The sequence below is a fragment of the Ailuropoda melanoleuca genome, chromosome 14 (assembly GCF_002007445.2).
Source record: "Ailuropoda melanoleuca isolate Jingjing chromosome 14, ASM200744v2, whole genome shotgun sequence".
NCBI lineage: Eukaryota > Metazoa > Chordata > Mammalia > Carnivora > Ursidae > Ailuropoda > Ailuropoda melanoleuca.
In genome coordinates this window covers 87,072,126-87,091,393 of record NC_048231.1, presented here as the reverse complement: position 1 = coordinate 87,091,393, position 19,268 = coordinate 87,072,126, and the positions used below count along the sequence as shown (strand labels likewise).

At 37.9% G+C, this 19,268-nt stretch overlaps 1 protein-coding gene across 16 annotated transcripts in view; it reads left to right on the top strand.

The window, feature by feature from the left end:
• TCF4 (transcription factor 4) overlaps window positions 1-19,268 on the top strand; it is a 349,754-nt gene that overhangs the window by 155,530 nt on the left and 174,956 nt on the right. For 13 of the 16 annotated variants that reach the window (XM_019794601.2, XM_034642406.1, XM_019794595.2 and 10 more), the window contains one exon: window positions 18,811-18,875. In XM_019794601.2, coding sequence (XP_019650160.1) covers window positions 18,811-18,875 — 65 coding nt within the window. Of the gene's footprint in view, window positions 1-18,595; window positions 18,705-18,810; window positions 18,876-19,268 lie in introns of those variants that run through there. The other 3 variants (XM_034642410.1, XM_034642409.1, XM_034642408.1) reach the window with 1 other exon arrangement.

Sequence of the window (19,268 nt, the reverse complement as noted above, 5' to 3'; positions counted from 1 at the left end):
AGCAAGTATTCTATTTCTCTATTCAGGGTGGGTTGTTGTTGTTGTTTTTTTTTCTTTTTCTTTTTCTTTTTCTTTTTGGATGATGGTTTTTTTTTCCTTGTCTTTTTTTTCCTTGTCTTTTTTTTTTTTTTTTTAGTGCTTTTTCTTTTAGTCTATTCCCTTTGTGGTTTAGTGTAAGAGTTTGGGAATGTGCCCATAATTCTCTCACTCAACACTTCTGGTTTAGTGTTGTGCTTCAGATGTAATTTTAAGAGACACTATACAATCAAAATGGATACCCAGAAACCCCAGAACAGGGCTATCAACAAGCATTCAGTACAGAGAGCTATTAATTTATAAATTCTCTTTGTGTTCCTTTCAAAATGTGTGACTGTAGATTGGCAAATACCCATTGGGTGCCAACCTGGTACCATGTTTTGTCATACTAGCCTGAAGTTCAACTGGAAGTCCTGTCTGCCCCTCAACATTAGAAGTAAAAACCTCTAAACAGAGTTCTGACCTGATTTCAGATTTGATCATTAGGTGACAAAAATTATTATCACTAAGTCATATTTTTTTTCCTGAGATTAATATTTTTTCAATAGGGTTTATATGAGGATTAAGAAAAAGAGAGAATGAAAGCATATTTCTTTATAAATTGTCAAATTTATAAGCATTTTTACTCTCAAGTGATATAAAACAACTTAGGCAGTTCCTAAGATGCAGTTTCCTGTTTATTTTAAGTTAAATTGTAATTTCCAAAGTTGCTAGCCCAGCATAAATAAAGAATATAAATACGCCTTGTTAGGGGAAGATAGAAACTTTGATATGCTAGGTCTTATGTTTTAGAGTATCTTAAATAGAAGGTCTCATTAGTTATTTAATGAGGACTTGAAAGTAAATCTTTCCCCCTATTATGCGATTAAGACTATGTTTTTATTTCCTCATTAAATCTCAGAGTTCCAAGAAACAGAATTTTATTTCAGTCTCTTGCTTTATTCCAACTTTTGTTTTCTCAGTTTGTACATGAATGTGTGAGTGTATGTGTGTGTGTGTGTACATGGTGTGTCAATGTCTGGAGATGATGGTGGCTCTGTCCTCTTTCCCTTAAAATCTATTGTGTTAAAATAGCAGGCAGAAGAAGGTTTTACTTTTTTTTTTCTCATAGTTTACTTCTATTTTATGCGGGCAAACTGCCCATCCAGATGGTAGAATTTCACCTGTAAGCAATCTGAAAGGATCGGTTAATTCTGACATTTTATAGAGCCCTTTTCTTTTCTTTTCACACAGTGCAACTAAGTGCAGAGTAACTATTCAAGATAATGTTTCCGTTTTTTTTTTTTTTCCTTTTTAAAGCGCTTCCTGCTGTGATTGGTTCTTTTCCCCCCAAAATCTGTATTTTGGGCTCAATTAAAAATCCGTGGCTTTAGGCACTTTGCTGCTGTTGTCAAAACCACATCTGATGAAATCTTTGACCACTTCTAATATGTGTAAATGAGGAAATGATGGCAGAAGTGAAGGAACAAGTGTCGATTAGCAGGTTCGTGGCTGAGAAGCAGATCATTGTAATTTTATAAGCTCAACGTTCCGCTGGCTTTGGTAAACTCCCTGTTAACTCTTCTCCTCCCACCAAATTCACAAAGTACGCCAACTGACACCTTCCTAAGGAACGCCTAGAGTGGTGTTAGCTACCAGAATCCTGAAATTTGGTTTTGTTTTCTGTGTGGCTAGCTTCTGGTGACGTCTGTGACTGAATAAACTGGGGACATGGTTTGAAATGATTTGTTGACCTGTTATTGAAGAATCCCATTATTTCCCAAACCAGGCTTTGGGGGTGTTTTTGAAGCAGAGTATAAAAAAAGGAAAGGGAGTCTTGGAGTTTGTTTTCACTCATAATAATTGTATTGATAACTGTATTTACAAGTTATTTTGTAATGCTACCCTCTCATTTTTATTTCTAGAAATCCTTCATTTGCATGAATTATTTCTTGAGTTATTTATATAGTAAAGATAGCTCTAGGGACCTCTTCTCCCCCTGGCTTATTCCTTTGGGAGAACATTTTTGGAAGTACTCCTATTATACCTGTTAAGGTTTGAGACCCTGGCTGTGCTATTATTTGTTGCTTTTTTTTTTTCCCCTTCTGTTTCCTGTTTCGCACATGTTAATTCCTGTGGGCATTTTCTTTTTAAAGTGATGAGATTTTTCACTGTCCAGCAGCAAGCCACATTTACTGGAGTTATTGAACTCTGAAATAGGAAACCTGTGGGCGATCAGTTTTACCCTCCCCAGAAACTGTTGCTTCAGTCAAGGGGAATTACAGGCCCATGACTGAGAATCTTAAAGTAGTTTCACTAAAACATCCCAAGGTCTCCTTTCAGGTATTGCAACAAAATCAACATTTGTTTGTGGCCAGGGAAGCCAGGGTTCCTGGCAGTGTTCTTATCCAGTTGTTTCTCATATTTCCCTTGCAAACTTTCCCATTGGTTGGGGTCTGTGTAGAGATTTCAGTGGCTAGCTGGGGGAAATGTTTGGGAGAACATTTGCGTATCAAAGCAGCCTAAATATTTGCAAAAATGTTTGCTTGAGAAAAAAAAAAAAGAATCCACTTAGGGTTAGGAAGTAACTTGCTAAAACATTTTAAAAGCATTTGTCACTTACCCAAGTATATTATTCATGAAGGAAGGCCTAGTCTGAATTTCAGGGGTCATCCCAGAATTTGTATTTTTAAACAGCAGTTTAAATAATAAATGTTTTGGCGTTATGAGTAAGGTCTGTACCTATATGTGGCATAAAAAAAAAACAACAAAAAAAAACAAAACCCAGAAAACAAGAAGAAAAAGAAAGAGACATAAATACATTTAAAAATTAATTGGTTTTTATTTCTTGAACCCATAACACAAAAGGTGCAGAGAAAGGCCTCATGAAATGATAGGATTGAATGGCTATTGAACAGCTAGCTCTAACCTCATTTTTTCCCCTATTATGTATTTTTCCCCTATAAAACACAACTGTATTGCTATGATATGGTGTTCGGTTCTGTTGGAGTTCACAGACTTAATAATAATGATTTGAATGGCAGATCTTTCTCCTTTTTTTTTTTTTCTTGGTAAGAAGTTTCCTGTGGGCATTTCTGTGTTCAAATTATTAAAGTTTTAACTGCATTTCACTTTTGGTTTGGAAACAGTACATATAAAACTCAGTGCAGGCCAATTTTTCCAGTTTGTTAACAATGTAGGAGTTGAGCGTTGACAATTACTGTACTTAAAAGCCCCTCAGATCAGGTGTTATTTTACCATCTGGACATTTTAATTAGTAATAAAAATGTGGATCTGGATACACAGAAATACGATCTACAGTACACAACGGCCCAATGCACTCTATTGGTGCTGAGGTGTGCATGGCTGTATCTTACAAGTGTGTGTGAGCGTGTTCATATGTAATTGTGTGTTGAGTATGTGATCATTCCTCCTAGAAAACCCAGGCGTAGGATCCTGGTGACTTTTTAAAACTGGGCGTTATTGTAATACCAGAATATTTGGCTACTTTTCTCCAATATGAAATAAAAATGTGTAATATATAACTTGCAATCCTAAATAACATTTGCTTAAATCTTTTTAATACTCATGCTTCATGAAGTATATGGTATGGCGTGGTGATAAAATGCTGACATCAGAAGTAGGCTTGGGCAAATGTGGCTCCATTACGTAGCTGTGTGCTCTAAGGCAAATATATCAACCTCTCTGAATCTCCTTTTTTCCTCATATATTGAATGAAAGTATTAACGATAACAGTTATGATACCTGCCTAACAGGTTTATGATGAAGCTTGTGTCACAGCACTCGATAAAAATAAAGAGCTGTAACAATTGATTTTTAATGCAAACAACCAATTCATAACCCATATGCCATCTTCATAACTCAGTGAACTGTCTCATATTCAAAAGTAAGAGGATACAAACATGAGACTATATTAGATTATTAACAAATACTAACTTTGGGATGACCAGAAAATGTGTTACTAATTTTACACGTGAAGAAAAATGACCCATTTTTATAAAGTATCTGGATATGCTCTTTGAAATAATGTTATTCTTAATTAAGGCAGAAGCGAGTACATTGGAGGGAAATAGTGACCCTCCGGAGAAATGGAGAGTGAAAATAGTTTAGGGAAATGAGTCTTAGCGTCTTCTCTTTCGGAAAGATGCATACATGTTTCTCTCAATCGTCATGAATTTCATGTTTGCAAACCAGTGTGACTACTTGAATGATAATCGTTATTGTTTAGAAGAACCTACCCATTATAATTTGTATATGTGTATGCCTACATATGTATATGTGTGTGTAGATATTTATATATCAAATTATATAAAAATTTCCTTAAGAATTTCCTCATCCCCAGGAATTGAGGGTGTAAGCTTACTGTTAGACACCAGACCAGCTGCATTTGGACACTTCTCTAGAAAGCTTTTTTAGTTTTTAGTATATGTCCAGTTCTCTTCTTGAGAATTCTTCAGGAGAAAGAACATTTCTTTATTTAAAAGAATGACATAATGAATGGTGGTATACATGGTGTAATGATACTATTTTGGTCATTTCATGTTCCTCTGCTTTAATATAATACATGCACACCTTAATCATAGTCCAGGTATTATTTACATGACGTTGTTTCCAACAACCAATATTTATTACCATGGACCACCTGGTTCTAAGGAGTGCCTTAAAGAGCTTATAAGACTTGTCTCCAAGACATGGTATTAGCAGGCATATGCAGAGTTCCTTTCTGGTGGCCTGCTAAGAGCTAAATTCAACTGAGGAAGTCTTCAGTGAATTCGTTAATTTGATAAATATTAAGTAAACCATGGAAGAAACAGGGACATGCCAGTTATGACTGTATGGCTTTTAAGATTTTTTAGACAAGAATGGAAACTGAATTACCTTAATGTTCTATCAGTTTCACTCAAATGTCCCAATCTAATGACCAATTTCATTTACATATTCTAGTCTGGTGAACAGTAGAGTCTACTTCTTATTTGTCTTAAAAATTTTTAAACGAGGTCCTCCCCTTTGAAACTCCATTTGATAAAAAGGGCCAGTACCCACAGTCACAAGACGGTAAAGAAATTGTGGAACTTCTTTAGAAATTGTCTCATAAAAGAGATTGGGTTAAAAATTGGGGGGACAGCATTTAAAATTTAATAAAAAAAAAAAGTAATTCAAAGTAAAGTCTGTAGCCAAACTCCTTAATTGTGATGCATTTGCTGAGTTCCCCTCTCCCATCGTCGGGCCTGCTCTCGTGCCATATGGCCTACCATGGAACATTTAACTTGTCAGATATAATGGATTGTCCTGGAAGCAGATTTTTGCTTTGAGCACTCGGCTCCTTTCTTGCATCTCACTCTCAGCTCCAGGCTGCAGGATGAAGGATTGTGGTGGAAATGCAAAGAAGAGACACACAGTTGATTCCCCTTAAGAGAGTGACCTATATGTCACAAAATTTTACCCACGTAAAGAGGCATTATCCCCCTCACTGGCCTTAGCAGGCTGCATGTCAAAATCGTTTAAATTTGCCTGGACTTAACAGATTGTGCAAACATTTCAGAATTGAGTGCTTAGGAATAATAAAACATCGTCATTTTAACTTATGCAGAAATGGTGTGGCCACATCAGCCGAAGGATAAGTATTATTTATCGTGACCTACATGTAACCTAAACCACCTGGTTTGTAGATGCTGTAAATTAAGTTCAGCTCTCAAATCTACCGAGAATGCTTAAGGAAAAAAAAAAATCACCTTATGGAGATGCTACAAGGCTTCATTGTTTCTGTTTGGTGAGGAGATGTGAGGTTGAAATGATCATTTAGGTGGATGGACAAGTGGCTGTTAATTATCCTACCAAGCTTTCCATCTTGAAACTTAAATGTACACCTTACATTTATTCCAATCTATTCGAAATTAGACATTGAACATCCTATGGATTATTTAATTTTTATATGTAAATGTAAAAAATATAGTATTTGATGTCAATTTTAATTTGGTGCTTTCATGAAGTAATTCATTTTTTTTTTTCAAGTCGTGATATTGTTAGAAAGCTCTAGGAGGAGTTTGTGGCTTTTGAATTTATAGGAAAACTTCCTTAAAAGAATAAACAGTGCCCTTTCTAAATGTACATGTACATACATAGCTGGCAGGTATTCCTCTAGTATAACCTACTGTGTAACGCCAAATATTATACATTTTTTAAAAAGATTTTATTTATTTATTGGAGAGCAAGAGAGCAAACGAGAGAAGCACAAGCAGGGGGATTGGCAGAGGGAGAGGGAGAAGCAGGCTCGCCTGCCAAGCAGGGAGCCTGATGCGGGACTAGATCCCAGGACCCTGGGATCATGACCTGAGCTAAAGGCAGACGTTTAACCCACTGAGTCGTCCAGGTGCCACTGTAACCCCAAATATTATAATACAGAGACCCAAATAATCAATCAAGCACAAACAAGTGGAAAAATAAGTAACTTATGTATCTCATTTAACTATAAAATGATACATATTTGATTTTTCCAGGGTTACAAAAATTCATTAATAGATTTGTATATGACACCTGGAAATACCCTGAAAGAGACTGTATTTACAAAAGTTAATTCAATATATTCACCAAGAGTGTTTGTGTTAGAAATTTAATATGTAAGTTACTCCACAAATTCATGTATTATAAATAATTCTTAATATAAAACTATAAAAAACTACAGTGACCTTGAAAATTAATATAACCACACTTCCATACAAAGAATTATATCTTTTTAATGGACAACTTCCCATGAAGCAGCTAAGAAATCTCTGTTAAAGTCAGTATTTAATAATTAAGTGTACTTGTGTATATTTCACACTGATCCTAAAGTGAGCACACTCGGTTCATTAATGCCACTCATAGATGATTTCCCCCACCCCTCCCTGTGTGCAAATTTTGGTCAGGCTTAGTCCTAAGTGAGTTTGGGTGGTGCCTGGCCAGAGCCAGCTCTTGTTGGGGCATGTGCGCCCTCTGCTGGCTGCTCAGATTGGAACCAACCAGTGTGAGGGGTTCTTCATTTCTTTTCAGGGTTGGGTTTTTTTGGTGTGTTTGTTTTTGCATTTTTATAAAAATAATCGTATACTTGTAGTGATTATAAAGTTGTAGGTTAGTACTGATAATGACAGCTAATTTGTTTCTGTTTGAAAATGAAGTTTTTTGGGGGTTGGTTGGTTGGTTGTTTTGATTTTGCTAAATAGACTCCTGATAGTTCAAATAACATGTAGAGTATATACCAGTCTTGAATTTTTAAGTGGTTGATTTCATATTACCATTGATTGTATTTTCATTGCTTTCATAGTTCTTCCTAGTCTGATTACACTTAAGAAGAATTCTTGTTTGACTAAGTTGGGAATGAACTTCAAAAAGATAAATCATTTAAATTTTGTCATATGACTCTTTGTAGGTAATGGATGTGGCAGATAATCCCTAGGAGAAAACTCGCTGATAGTGTCAAGACTTTTCACTTGTCTTGGGAAGGAAAATGACTATCTATTAACGTCACAGTGTTTTATGAAGGCATTTTTGGCTTCCTCGCAGACCAAATGAAGCTATCCTCCCTGGCAGACATTGAGAATGGTAGTTTGAATGGAACCTATTTTGTTTGGTTTTGCCTCTTTTGGTTATTGTTTGTAGAGTGTGAGACGTTAAAGCAGCAAATCAGTGATGGTGCCTTTGTCCGCAGGTCCCCAGGTCCCAGGACTAACTTACACAAGGGCCATCACAGAGGGGATGTCCTGGCCTCTCCACCACTGCTTGGCTAGAGACTATCCTAGGGCTTTGTCAGTGAAGACCGGGGCTCTGGGTAATGGATAGGTCTTTAAAATAGCAACAATTTTTTTGTTGACAAGGTTTCATCAAATTCTTCATAATAATTAATTATGTGTAAGTGTTTTCTGCATATCTCTGAAATGACATGATTTGACTGAATCGATTTGGTAATTGTTACACAGAGAGGACAGTTTGAATTTTTGCAGTTCTTTTGTCTTATATTGTAAATCTCTCTGATTTGTAAGCAAATGACTTCACAATTTCCCCAACCAGCTCCCTAAAATGTGGAATGATCAAAGAGTTTAGAGTTAGGGAAGGGGGGAAATGTCATCTAGGTTTTTTCCAGTTTCCTGTTCTTTCCAATTTTAGGTACCAGTTACCTTAAAATTTGTTTTGAATAAATGATACAAGTATCTCTGATTTATTTAGCATTGTCAAGTAACTCTGAACTGCATTCTAACAAATAAATTGCCCCTAAGTCAGTTATAATAACATCTTGCAGGGAATCTCAAATACACATCTCTCCTGTTGCCACCTGTTACCACGATGAGGTTCTATTCGGCATTCTCCTCCTCTGTGCTTTCCAGTATACCCATTCACCCTTAACCGAGGTACATTGTTGGGTTTGCTCCCTTGCATTTTGACCATCTAACTCCTTACCTCTTGGGAATAATGTCCACTGTTGATGTACCAGCAGCCAACACGGGGTACACAGAGGAACCAACAAATACTTATTTCCATAGCTCATGTTTTTTGGACCTGTTTTACAACTATTCAGATGATCATTTTTGCAAGTTTCTGAACTGAAAACTGCTGTCTGTAAACATCTATTCCTTGTAATGTATTTTATTTTCTTGCCTATTTTGGGCGTATGAGGTCAGTATTCTGACTACTCCCTTTGTCCTTCCTCCCTTCTTCTCCTTGACCATCCTTCCCACAGCCTCTCCTCTTCCTTCCTGTGCCCCCCGCCTTCCTCTCTTGATGTAGTCATGCTTATGTATTCAGTCACTGGGAGGCTTTCCTTAAACATCATAGTGTTGGACTCAGCGGCTCATGTAATTTTATCTGTGAACCATCATCTTCCTTTAGCAGTGACTTGTGTCACAGGGGAGTTGGACCCCAAGGAGTTTGGTCCTGTTTGCCTTCCACTTTGGTTGTTGTGGGCCTGAGCTCTTAAAGTTGATCAGGTTCAAGAATTAGCAGTCTTGGGGCGCCTGGGTGGCACAGCCGTTAAGCGTCTGCCTTTGGCTCAGGGCGTGATCCCGGCGTTGTGGGATCGAGCCCCACATCAGGCTCCTCTGCTATGAGTGCTTCTTCCTCTCCCACTCCCCCTGCTTGTGTTCCCTCTCTCGCTGGCTGTCTCTATCTCTGTTGAATAAATAAATAAAAAATCTTAAAAAAAAAAAAAGAATTAGCAGTCTTCCCATTCTTTGCCTGCTCTATGGATGCTCTGAAGTGTATTTTGAATTTTGGACCATTTCCCCCCAGCTTCTCAGTAATGGATGTTTAACGAATAGAGACCAATTGGAATTCAGTGCTAAGGCTGGAGAAACGGTCATCTGATATATTGGTTGTCTAACATATATAAATGAATGACACTTATCTTATCTTCTATCTGGGGTTTAAAATGGGGGCATCCAGCTGGCTCAGTTAGAAGAACGTGCGACTTTTGATCTTAGGGTCGAGAGTTTGAGCCCCATGTTGGCTGTAGGGATTACTTAAATAAAAAGAACTTTAAAAAAATTTGTTTTAAATGTTACTTATGTATATGCATATATATGTAAGTATAATGCTTGTATATATTATACACATATTCTAAACTGTATTTAAGATCTTCATGAGATTCCCATCCGTCTTACTTTTGTTCAGTCTTGAGTATCATATCAAATGTACTTATGGTTTCTTTGAGAGATTATACTTGTCATATTTTTGTTAGCTGTAAACTTAGCTTGAAAACTGAGGCCATTGCCTACATCCCATGATTCTAAAGTATGTAATTTTCCTTTGTAGACCCTATAACAAACATAGCACTAAACTTCTTCCTCTGTTTTCTGTCCCACTGTGGTTTACTCAGAGTCTGCTATTATTTTTTACATTTAATATTAGTGAGACTCTGTTAGAACATCAGCTTAATGGGCAGCAAATAATTTATTGCTAAACGTGATTTGCATGGTGAAACATAGCTCTAGATTTTCTTAAATTTTGCTGATAAATTTAAAAAAAAATTAACCAGGCAGCTGAGTCTTTATTCATACAATCTTTCTCCTGCCTCTGATCAGAAATGTCATAGATCTCCTCCAGAGGGATCAAAGGCCCAGATTCTCTCCCTTTGTATGGACTGCCTTCAGTAGAGCATGGAAGGGTAAATACATGGGTGGAAGGGCCCTTTTAACAAACTATGTTTGCTTGAGGTTGACTCTGGAGTGTAAAGGCGATTTCTGATTTGGGGTAGAATGGGGAAAGGGATACTTTCGGAGCAGTGGCCTGTGGGTCTGATAGAAGAGGAGCAACCTTTCACCTCTGGGACTCTCCTGTCTTGGAATTCTGTCATTTATTAGGGGAATGAAAATACATGGTAATGGGAGACTAATTTCTTTGAAACAACCAGTCTTCATTAGTGAAGATGAACAAATTTAAAGGCCAAGTGTGCTGCCAGAAAAGCGTTTCTGAAATAGAACTGTCAGAAAGGGCCTCAGAGATCAACAATTATTTGTTTTTAAAAATCCAGTTAAATGGGTTGGATCGGGTAGTAATCGATTCTTTTGTTGTTGCTATCCACCAGGCTACCAGGTTTATTGGAGTTCCACCTAAGGTAACCTTAGAGGCTGTGCCTGTCACTTAAATTGGTTCCTGTTACCCCTGGCTTGTTGAACTAACCAGTAGAATTTTATTATGAAAAAAATAAAATTAGAATGCCAGATCCTGCTCCACTGAATGCAAATACCCTGGGGTAAAGAAGCCAGGAATCTGTTTTAAGAAACATCTCCCAAATGGGTCTCATGACCAGCAAGGCTTCTAAGCCGCAGAATAGAATTTGGGGGATTGCTTTTCTCCACGCCCATCCTGTGTCTTCCTTTGCTCCTACGAATCTAGCGAAGATATTTCTCTCTGCTTGCTTTGATATCTTGAGTGTATATTGCACGATTGACCTTTCTTCGTTTTTATATAAAAACTATTATGTTTTTTCAAATAAAAAAATAAGCTTTCAAAAGCTCGTGTTGTTTCTTCAGAGGGCACACAAGTCCTTAATTGCTGTGGTTCTATTATCGCCAGTCATCACACACAAACTGTGATAACAATGTAAAACAGGGTTGGCAGAACTATCAAGATCTTATTCACATAAAGCCAGTGGTGAGGTACTCATTAGAAGTAAGTTGAGTGATTTCGGGGTTGCCCTTAGTCCTTCAGGTCTCCAGGGGACCCTTGTACAAATTGCTGATTCAGAAAATCATTACTCTGGTGGCTGAAGTGGCACTTTAGTGGCCTTAAAGAGTTATCTGACACACCTCCCCAAACAGCTAAGTTATCCCCGTGATTATGTTGATTAATTGCACACTCTGTGGAATTAGCGTTATTTTCAATGAAAGATTTCTCTGCATTTGGAAAATAAAGCATAAAACTCGCGTGCTTTAATTTGATAATGTGTGCACTTCTCCTGAGCTTGACACCGAGTGAGGGGATGATTTTGGCTGTTGTCTAGGGCACGTGGGATAATCTAAGGCCGCACTTTTTTATTTTGCATTTAGAGAGTACTTCTTGGTGTGCCAGACGATGGTCACTCAAAATGCTTATCATTTCTAACCTTTTTATCCACTCCTTTTTGCCTTACAAACGGAGTTAAAATGATGTGAGGGGAAGGGTCGTGGTACACATTAAGAAGACAGGTGGAATATGGACCTTACATCTAGAATACTCCAAAAAGAAGTGGCATAGTGTCTAAAGGGGCTTTAGTGCTGGAATTGGAAGTTTATGTTCTAGCTGCATCTCTTGATACCTGTATAACCTCTTCTACTCATATAAGTCCGTTGCTCCTTCTTCATTTTAGTGACCTCATCTATAAAAATAGAGCTTAAAATGCCCACCTAAGGAGTTCTTAGGGTGTGTTGTCTTAAATATGTAAGTGAAATTCCTTTGCGTACCATACAGTGCTTTACATATGTGAGTGCTTTAAGGAAAATTCAATACAGATTCTGCACCATAGGCAGTCCCCCAAAGGGAAGAGTTTTGGTGGTGCCTCAAGATAGTCGGCATATCTGGAATTTTAGTCCACCCACTGTTTTGAAGGCAGCACAGTGTCTAGACGAGATGAGGTGAATCAGTGACGAAATGCAGCCAAAACTCATAATTTTCCAGGATAAGAGCTATAGATCATTACTGAGTATTCTATTTTTATGGCTTAAGCACATCAGTGAAAGAGAAGACTGATGCTAGTCTTTTCTGAGGAGATGGCTAGCTCCCTACTTCCCATTATCCTTTGCTACAAACTATGTGCCTACTCACATCCCCCCCCCCCCCCCCCCCCCGCTTTTCTTTCTGGTCTCAATTTAGGAAGAAGGGGAGGAAGAGAATTTTCTAGGCTGTGGAATGACTAGTTTATCTCCTGAAATTGAGTTGTAATTGTTTTAGCATCAAATTTATTAAATTTGGATTTTTGAATGCCTATGGATTGAAGACCAAGTTGTCCTGGTACAGCAGGATTCTGTAGGAGAGAACCAATGCTCTTTGAATTGTAGAAATCAGAAGAATAAGGTCAATTTCTGATTTCTTGTGAATGCAGGCTCTCACCACCAAACAAGGATCTGGGGTAAAGTTGACCAGCTAGTCAGAATAACAGAGATGTATCTGCATAGAAACGTCAACAATAGTGAACATTGATTTTAGGTCGATTTAATTAAAATAAAACACGATTTTTTTTTTTACTTATTTCATAGAAAATTACAAACTCATATTAACCTAATACATTCATAGTGGTAAGTTATATTTGTTTTTGTTTTTGTTTTATAGTTAGTCGCTCCCAAAGTTCCTTGTGACTTGTATTAAGAAACAAAAAGGTATGGGTTAGGTGTGTGTATTCACATAAGTTTAGGAAAGATAGTATTAAGTTAAATTAAATGTCTTCACTGCAGGACTTGTCAGAGGCTTTAACATGTTAAGATATAATGTACATTTCTGGGGGAGGGTGTAACATTTCTACACACATGTAGATAGTGTGTAACATTTCCTAGGCCCTTTAAATTAGCTTTCCTTTTGTTTTGGGAAGCCTGTTGTGGGGTTACTATTTCAGAGAAGACCCTTGTGAGCGATGCTGCATTGTCCAATATTATAATGTTATTTTTTTCTTCCACTCTTCTCTGTGCATCTTAATACAAAGTCATACTCTTCACACAGGGAATGCGTAGAGATGCAGTCTGCTGCCATGTTCTTGTTGATTAGTTGCTTCAAGTTAACATGGAGATGGTTGCAGCTTGTTGTACAACGTCACGGGTTCTGGTGTATACCATTCGCACAGCTCTAAAGTACCAAGAGACCTTTTAGAGATAAAACACCATGTAAATGTAAATTATTACCACCTATAAGACACTTTCATTAATTTCATATCAAATTCATGAGTGTTTCGAGCTCTGGGATTTGAGTCTTCAGTATTGGGCTTCCTGCTTATTTATAGATTTTTTTTTTCCCCCAGAGTTTAAATACCAACAGCACAGAGTAGTGCTAAGAGCACAGCCTTCGGAATCAAAGTGCCAGGGTTTGAATCCTGGTTGGGTCACTTACTGCCTGTGTAGCCTTGGGCAATTTTCTGTATCTCAGTTTCCTCATCTACCAAATGGGTGTTTATATTATCTGCCACCCAGGGTTGTTGTGCAGATTGAAGAAATCAGTCTGCATAAGCCCTTTGCGTAGTGGGCAAAAATACACGGCCAGGACTCAGCTATTCTTATTTGGGTAAAGGAGAAAAAGTGAGCATGGAAAAGATGAGAGGACTATAAATAATAACCTCGTGTATATTTTCAGAACCACCAAAAATTTCAGTCATTGTTTAAAGAAGTAGTCTTTTCAATATGCAAAATCATCGTCATCATCGTCATCATCATCATCATCATAATACTAATTAATAGGGTACCAGGGATGTGTTGGGGTGGGGACAGGGACAGAGATTTATTCTGATCTGAACATGGTTATGACGAGTTCCTTAGTCTGATGCCAGGGAACAAAAGGCTCATTCTTCAGTTCCCAGAATGAGGATTAACAGTGAAACAGCCTTGCTTGGTTTGTCCTGAAGCATCAGATAATTTTTCATTAAGGCTTTTCATGGGATTCTATGTTCCACTGGTACAGATGCATCTTTTTCAGTGGTGGGTGAGATACCTACCATTTATATATAATTTTAAAAGTATGAATGAAAGGCTAGAAACCCAAACTTGACCTTGTTATCACCCTACTGGTCAACCACCAGTGCGGTCTTCTATGTCACAGCTTATCTGCAGAAATCATAGTATCAATAAGTTGTTCTTGTCTGTTTCCACGTGGATTAGAACTGTTCAGGTGTAGTAATAGACTAGAACTGATACTTCTTGGATGTATCCCTGTGAATGAATGGGTTTATGAGATCATTTTTCCTTCAAGTAATATTTTCATTCTCATCCAGTTCCCTTAGCGTTCTCTTACAGTAGGATACCACGGATATACTGAAAGAAAAAATTAGAAGTCAAATAGAAAATGATATAAGAATATAAAAGTACTAAATTTGGAGTTATGTAGACATTTGTTAACAATACTGTCCCCAAACAAAAAACATTTTTTCCCCTTATCCTTCCTGGGGCAACCAGATAAAGGATTATTGAATAGATCAACACAAATTTTTTAAAAAATTGGAAGCAGCTCATGTTTTCTGCTTAGATTAGTTTTTCAAGGGCAACAGAAGAGGCAAGGGAATCCTTTTTATTGATTATCAATTGCTGCCATTTTTAGTAGTCAAATTTAAATGTAGGTTTTAGCAGCTGTTGGGTTCAATTTGGTCACAACACGTGTTGACTTTCTGGATTGTTTGCTCACTGTAGATGCTGACTTGTTCTGGAGAAGGGCTGCGTGTTGATCTCCTTTGTCTCCAGGAGGAGTGATTGACGGATGTTGTGTCTGCTCATTTACAGCGTTTTTCTTGCTTAATTTAAAAAATTGTGACATAGTATTACATGTTCCTTGTATACATCATTTTTGCAGAAGAAAGTTGTTTAGCCAATATGTCGACTTAGTTTATATGAAATCGTCTCTATAGCTTTCATTCAGCCTTCAGTGTGCTCCATTAGGTCACATCATTCGCTTCATGCAAGGCAAATCATCACCAGCAGCAAAATTTAACATTTGGTCCTTTTAGGTATAAAAATGAATCAAATGCCTGACAAGATTGGTTTCTGGTATATATTTCAGAACCCCACCCCCCCTTTATGGGCATACAACAAATGTTACTAACGGGTACTTTTAGTTTCTAAAATATGGACAACAGTACTCCATGCAGTAAAAGACTTGAGCGATTAATGCTACCCTTATGCCTCTTTTGAGTAGTTTTAGCCATGGGGCTTGGCACTGCCACCATTGTCTTTGTGCCAAAAAATATCCGCAGCGGCTGTCGCATTCTAGTACTGGAGGGTCGTCTCGAAAATTCCGCAGTGAACGCGCCGGGTTTGTTCATCACTGCTATCTCTTTTAAATATTGGGAAAATAGGGTCTTTTGCTCTTTCAAAGCTCCGTTGTGGATGGGGGGAGGTGGGTGTCGAAGAATGGAGAAAGGAGGAAAGAAGCTGTCTGCGCCAGCCAGTTGGTCTAAGTGACAAAAATCCATGCCTGACATAGAGTAAACGCAGATATTGAGGGGCTTTTGTGTTCATGAGCACAGATAGTCACTTAAGAATCCTCCTCAAACATGTTATCAGCGCTCTTGAACATTTTAGTATCTGAAACAAATGTTGCAGTGAATTTTAAGCAGAAAACCGACATCAAAACCATAGCTAATTTTTAAGGGTCAGTTTACACAAAAGATACATACATATATATATATGTATGTGTGTACGTGTTTTAGAAACTGAGATGTCATTGTAAAATGGCTGCTGTTTGTCATTAGCAAATGATGGGAATAGATCTCATATGTTTGAGAAGGTGCTTGGGTTTATCCACAGTCCCTGATTATTTTGCTCCCAAACAGGGGTTTGGGCTCTGAGGGCAGATTTATAGTTGAATTTGGAAACAAAAAGATGTAATAAAGTTAAAGGCTTACACTATCAGAATGAAATGTGTACGCTCAGAATCTCTGGAGCGATCTATTTGATGGTAAAAGTGGATGCTACAGATGAAATCTTTACAAGGAGCATAATCCTAAAAAAAAAAAAAATTAAAAAAAAAAAGTGCACCTCCCAGCCTCCTGCTGGCTGCGCTGCCTCTTTGGTACCTCGCAGACTTCGACAGAGTCCTGGACGGGTGCCCATTGATGTCATGGAAACACTCAAATTACTGAGAATGATTCATGTCTATGCTGGTCTCTTATCCTCCCCCACACAAACAGGAGTAGATTTTTAACCCTGACAACTTGTAATTTGCAGTGGGTTTATTTTTGTATCTGGATAAATATTTTTTAACAAGCAAAATTAAGATTAAGCAGTCTGTATCTGATATGATAGTAAAGAATGCCGGGTCTGTGTAGCCAAGAGTACTTTGGGGACTCTGTGCAGCGTGCATTCATATTCTCTTCTCTCCCTTCCTTCCTACCCCTTTGCTCTTTTCATTCCACTCCTCCTCTCTAGATTTCTCTCCTTTCTCTCCCATTTATTTTCATTCATATTCTCTCTCTCTCTCTTTCTCTCTCCCTTACTATTTGCACTGACCTTCTAGCTTTAAAATAATGGATGGAATAGTCCCAACTTATATATATGAATTGAGACAAATCCTGGTAAGAAAATTCGTCTCTCCAGCTCTATGTGCTGGAGTCGGGTTGGGAAATAATGCCAGGTGGTGAGATTCTATAGGGGATAGCTTCAGTAATTCCTTCTAGGGAAAAAAATAGATAACCCTTCTTCCTTCTTACTGTATTTTGCAATCCAATTTTTGGAAATTACCCAAACAGGACACTAGATGTTCAATTTCCTAGGAAGTCAGAGTAAATTCTGCTTTATCCATCTATCTTTCTGTCTGTCTGCCTGCCTCCCTACCTCTCCAGACCTGCTTTTCTGGCAGTTCAACATGTGCATATGATGTCAAAGGGAACTATGTGGTAGTTGTGTTGAAGCTTTTTAGACGCAAGAACTTAAGGAAGGACATACATCATTTCATAGTTCATAAAGTTCGAATTTCTCTGTTAGTAATATTTAAAAGGGTATAAGTAGCCTACATTTGACTTACACAGAAGAGTAAATATGTGTATATGACCATTTATGCTTCTGAAACGGGTAAATACGTCTTTGCTTTAATGTAAAATCCTCATACAATGAAAGTTACTCTCTTAGATCTTTCAGGACTGACAGTCTATGAGATGGTATCTTATTTCATTGGAATTGAAGCTGATATGGGCATTGATTTTCTACTTTGCCCTGAACACTATACCAGAAATGGGGGAGCAGTGGAGAGTGTTTTCCTAAACCCGAGATTCACTGAAGCCAGTAGGAAGGTTAATACTGAGGGAGAGAGGGTTAATTTTAAGATTCAAGTTTGGCTTTCTTTGAAAATCACCTTCCATTTTATGTATGTAGTGACTTTGATACCAGGTACACTTTTGACAAGATAGAAGATTTATTAAAGATCCATTCTTTGTACGGTGTCAGGAAGGTAGACTCTTAATAGCATTGTCATTGAACCAAAAGATAAAAAATGGCTGCTGTTACTTTTAACATTTATTTTAACTGGAGTGGAGGGAGGAAAACTTGGGGGTCATAAACTTTAGAAGGATTTCAATTCTGTCTCTCAAAATACTAGTTTTGAATCTTCCCATTGGAAAGAAGAATAGTAGAGTCCTGGGTAAAGTGCTATGCCCCCCTCAGCTCTAGTCTTGAAGAGAGAAGTATCCCTCCGTCTTGGGTGGGGTGGGGTGGGGTTTGTCTTTTGGGTACTTGGTCATGCCACTAGTCCTTTCTGATGTCCTAATGTGGATCAATTTTCTATGACAACTCCTCACATGTCACTAAATTCTACTGCTTAGATCTCTCGTAATGTGGCTTCATTGTCTCCCTTGCAGATTAGTAAGGCTAAACATCTAAAAAAAACAGATGAGGAGCCTTGATTTTGTCCTTAGATGTGGCCAAATAGCACCTGAGGCTCTGCAGAGCCATCTACAGATACAAACTGAGTTGTTAGACTTGGCAGGAGACATGGACAGTGCATTATCCCTTGTTCCACAGGGTCAATTGGTAGAATATGAACTTGGATTCAGAGGGGACAATTTTGCAAAAGCCCCCTTTCCCCAATGTAAATTCCATCGTTGCCTTGATCGTGATGGGGTGTACCCCTGGGAAAGGGAGTTTAAAAAAAGAGAGAGAGAGAGAGTCTCAGAATTTTGAGTAGTTTCTTGTTATTTTCACCATCTGGAGAGCCTTGATTGATTAGCTTTGGCCTCACCATTAAGTGTCAATATAATCAATGGGAATTACTAGACTAGGGTCATTACATAGATAATTTGCCTGCTGTGTAAATAAAAATGAAATTGTTTAAATTTTGCGAGAGAAAGAAAGTGAAAATAAGGGCTGACAATTTGTTTGTTAGAGAAAGTGGAGGCCATTGGAATGACAGTTTTTGGAAGTGTGGAGCAGTTTGGCTAAGAATAGGAATGAAGGATATTTTTTTCCAGTTTATCATAGCCAGAGTGAGGAAGTGTTATTCCCTCTCTTGCTTGCATACATTGCCAGTAGTGCCTACTTTACGTATGTAAACATCGGGGAAGAGAAGTGGATATCTGTTACCTGGAGATTTTTTTTTTTTTTTAAGGAAAAACATAATTTACACTTATTTTGTTGTTTCTCTTGGCAGGTAAAACAGAAAGGGGCTCATACTCATCTTATGGGAGAGAATCAAACTTACAGGGTTGCCACCAGGTAAGTGAGAATCTTGCTTGGGGAAGGTTGAGAGAATGAACCTGGTAAATCGGTTTGTTTTGTAAATTAGGTGATGCATTTTCAAGCGTGGCACTAAGATGCACCGAGAGTCTGCCGATGCCTCTCTCTTTTAAAAAGTAATGAAATAGCACAGAGCTTGGAAGTAATAAACCCCTCGTCTCTAGATCCCTGCCGCATCAGAACTGCCTTCACTGGCTTGTTTTTCTTTTTTAATCCATCAGCCGGTACCAGTGGCACTGTTTGCAAACTAGCAATGTCGGTTAAAGTGGTTCTATCAAAAGAGTTTATTTGCAATTAAGAACTTAAGAATTTCTTACACTAGAAATACTTCGTGCAGCCATGTGTCAGACCCTGGGTTCGGGTGGTTATTGC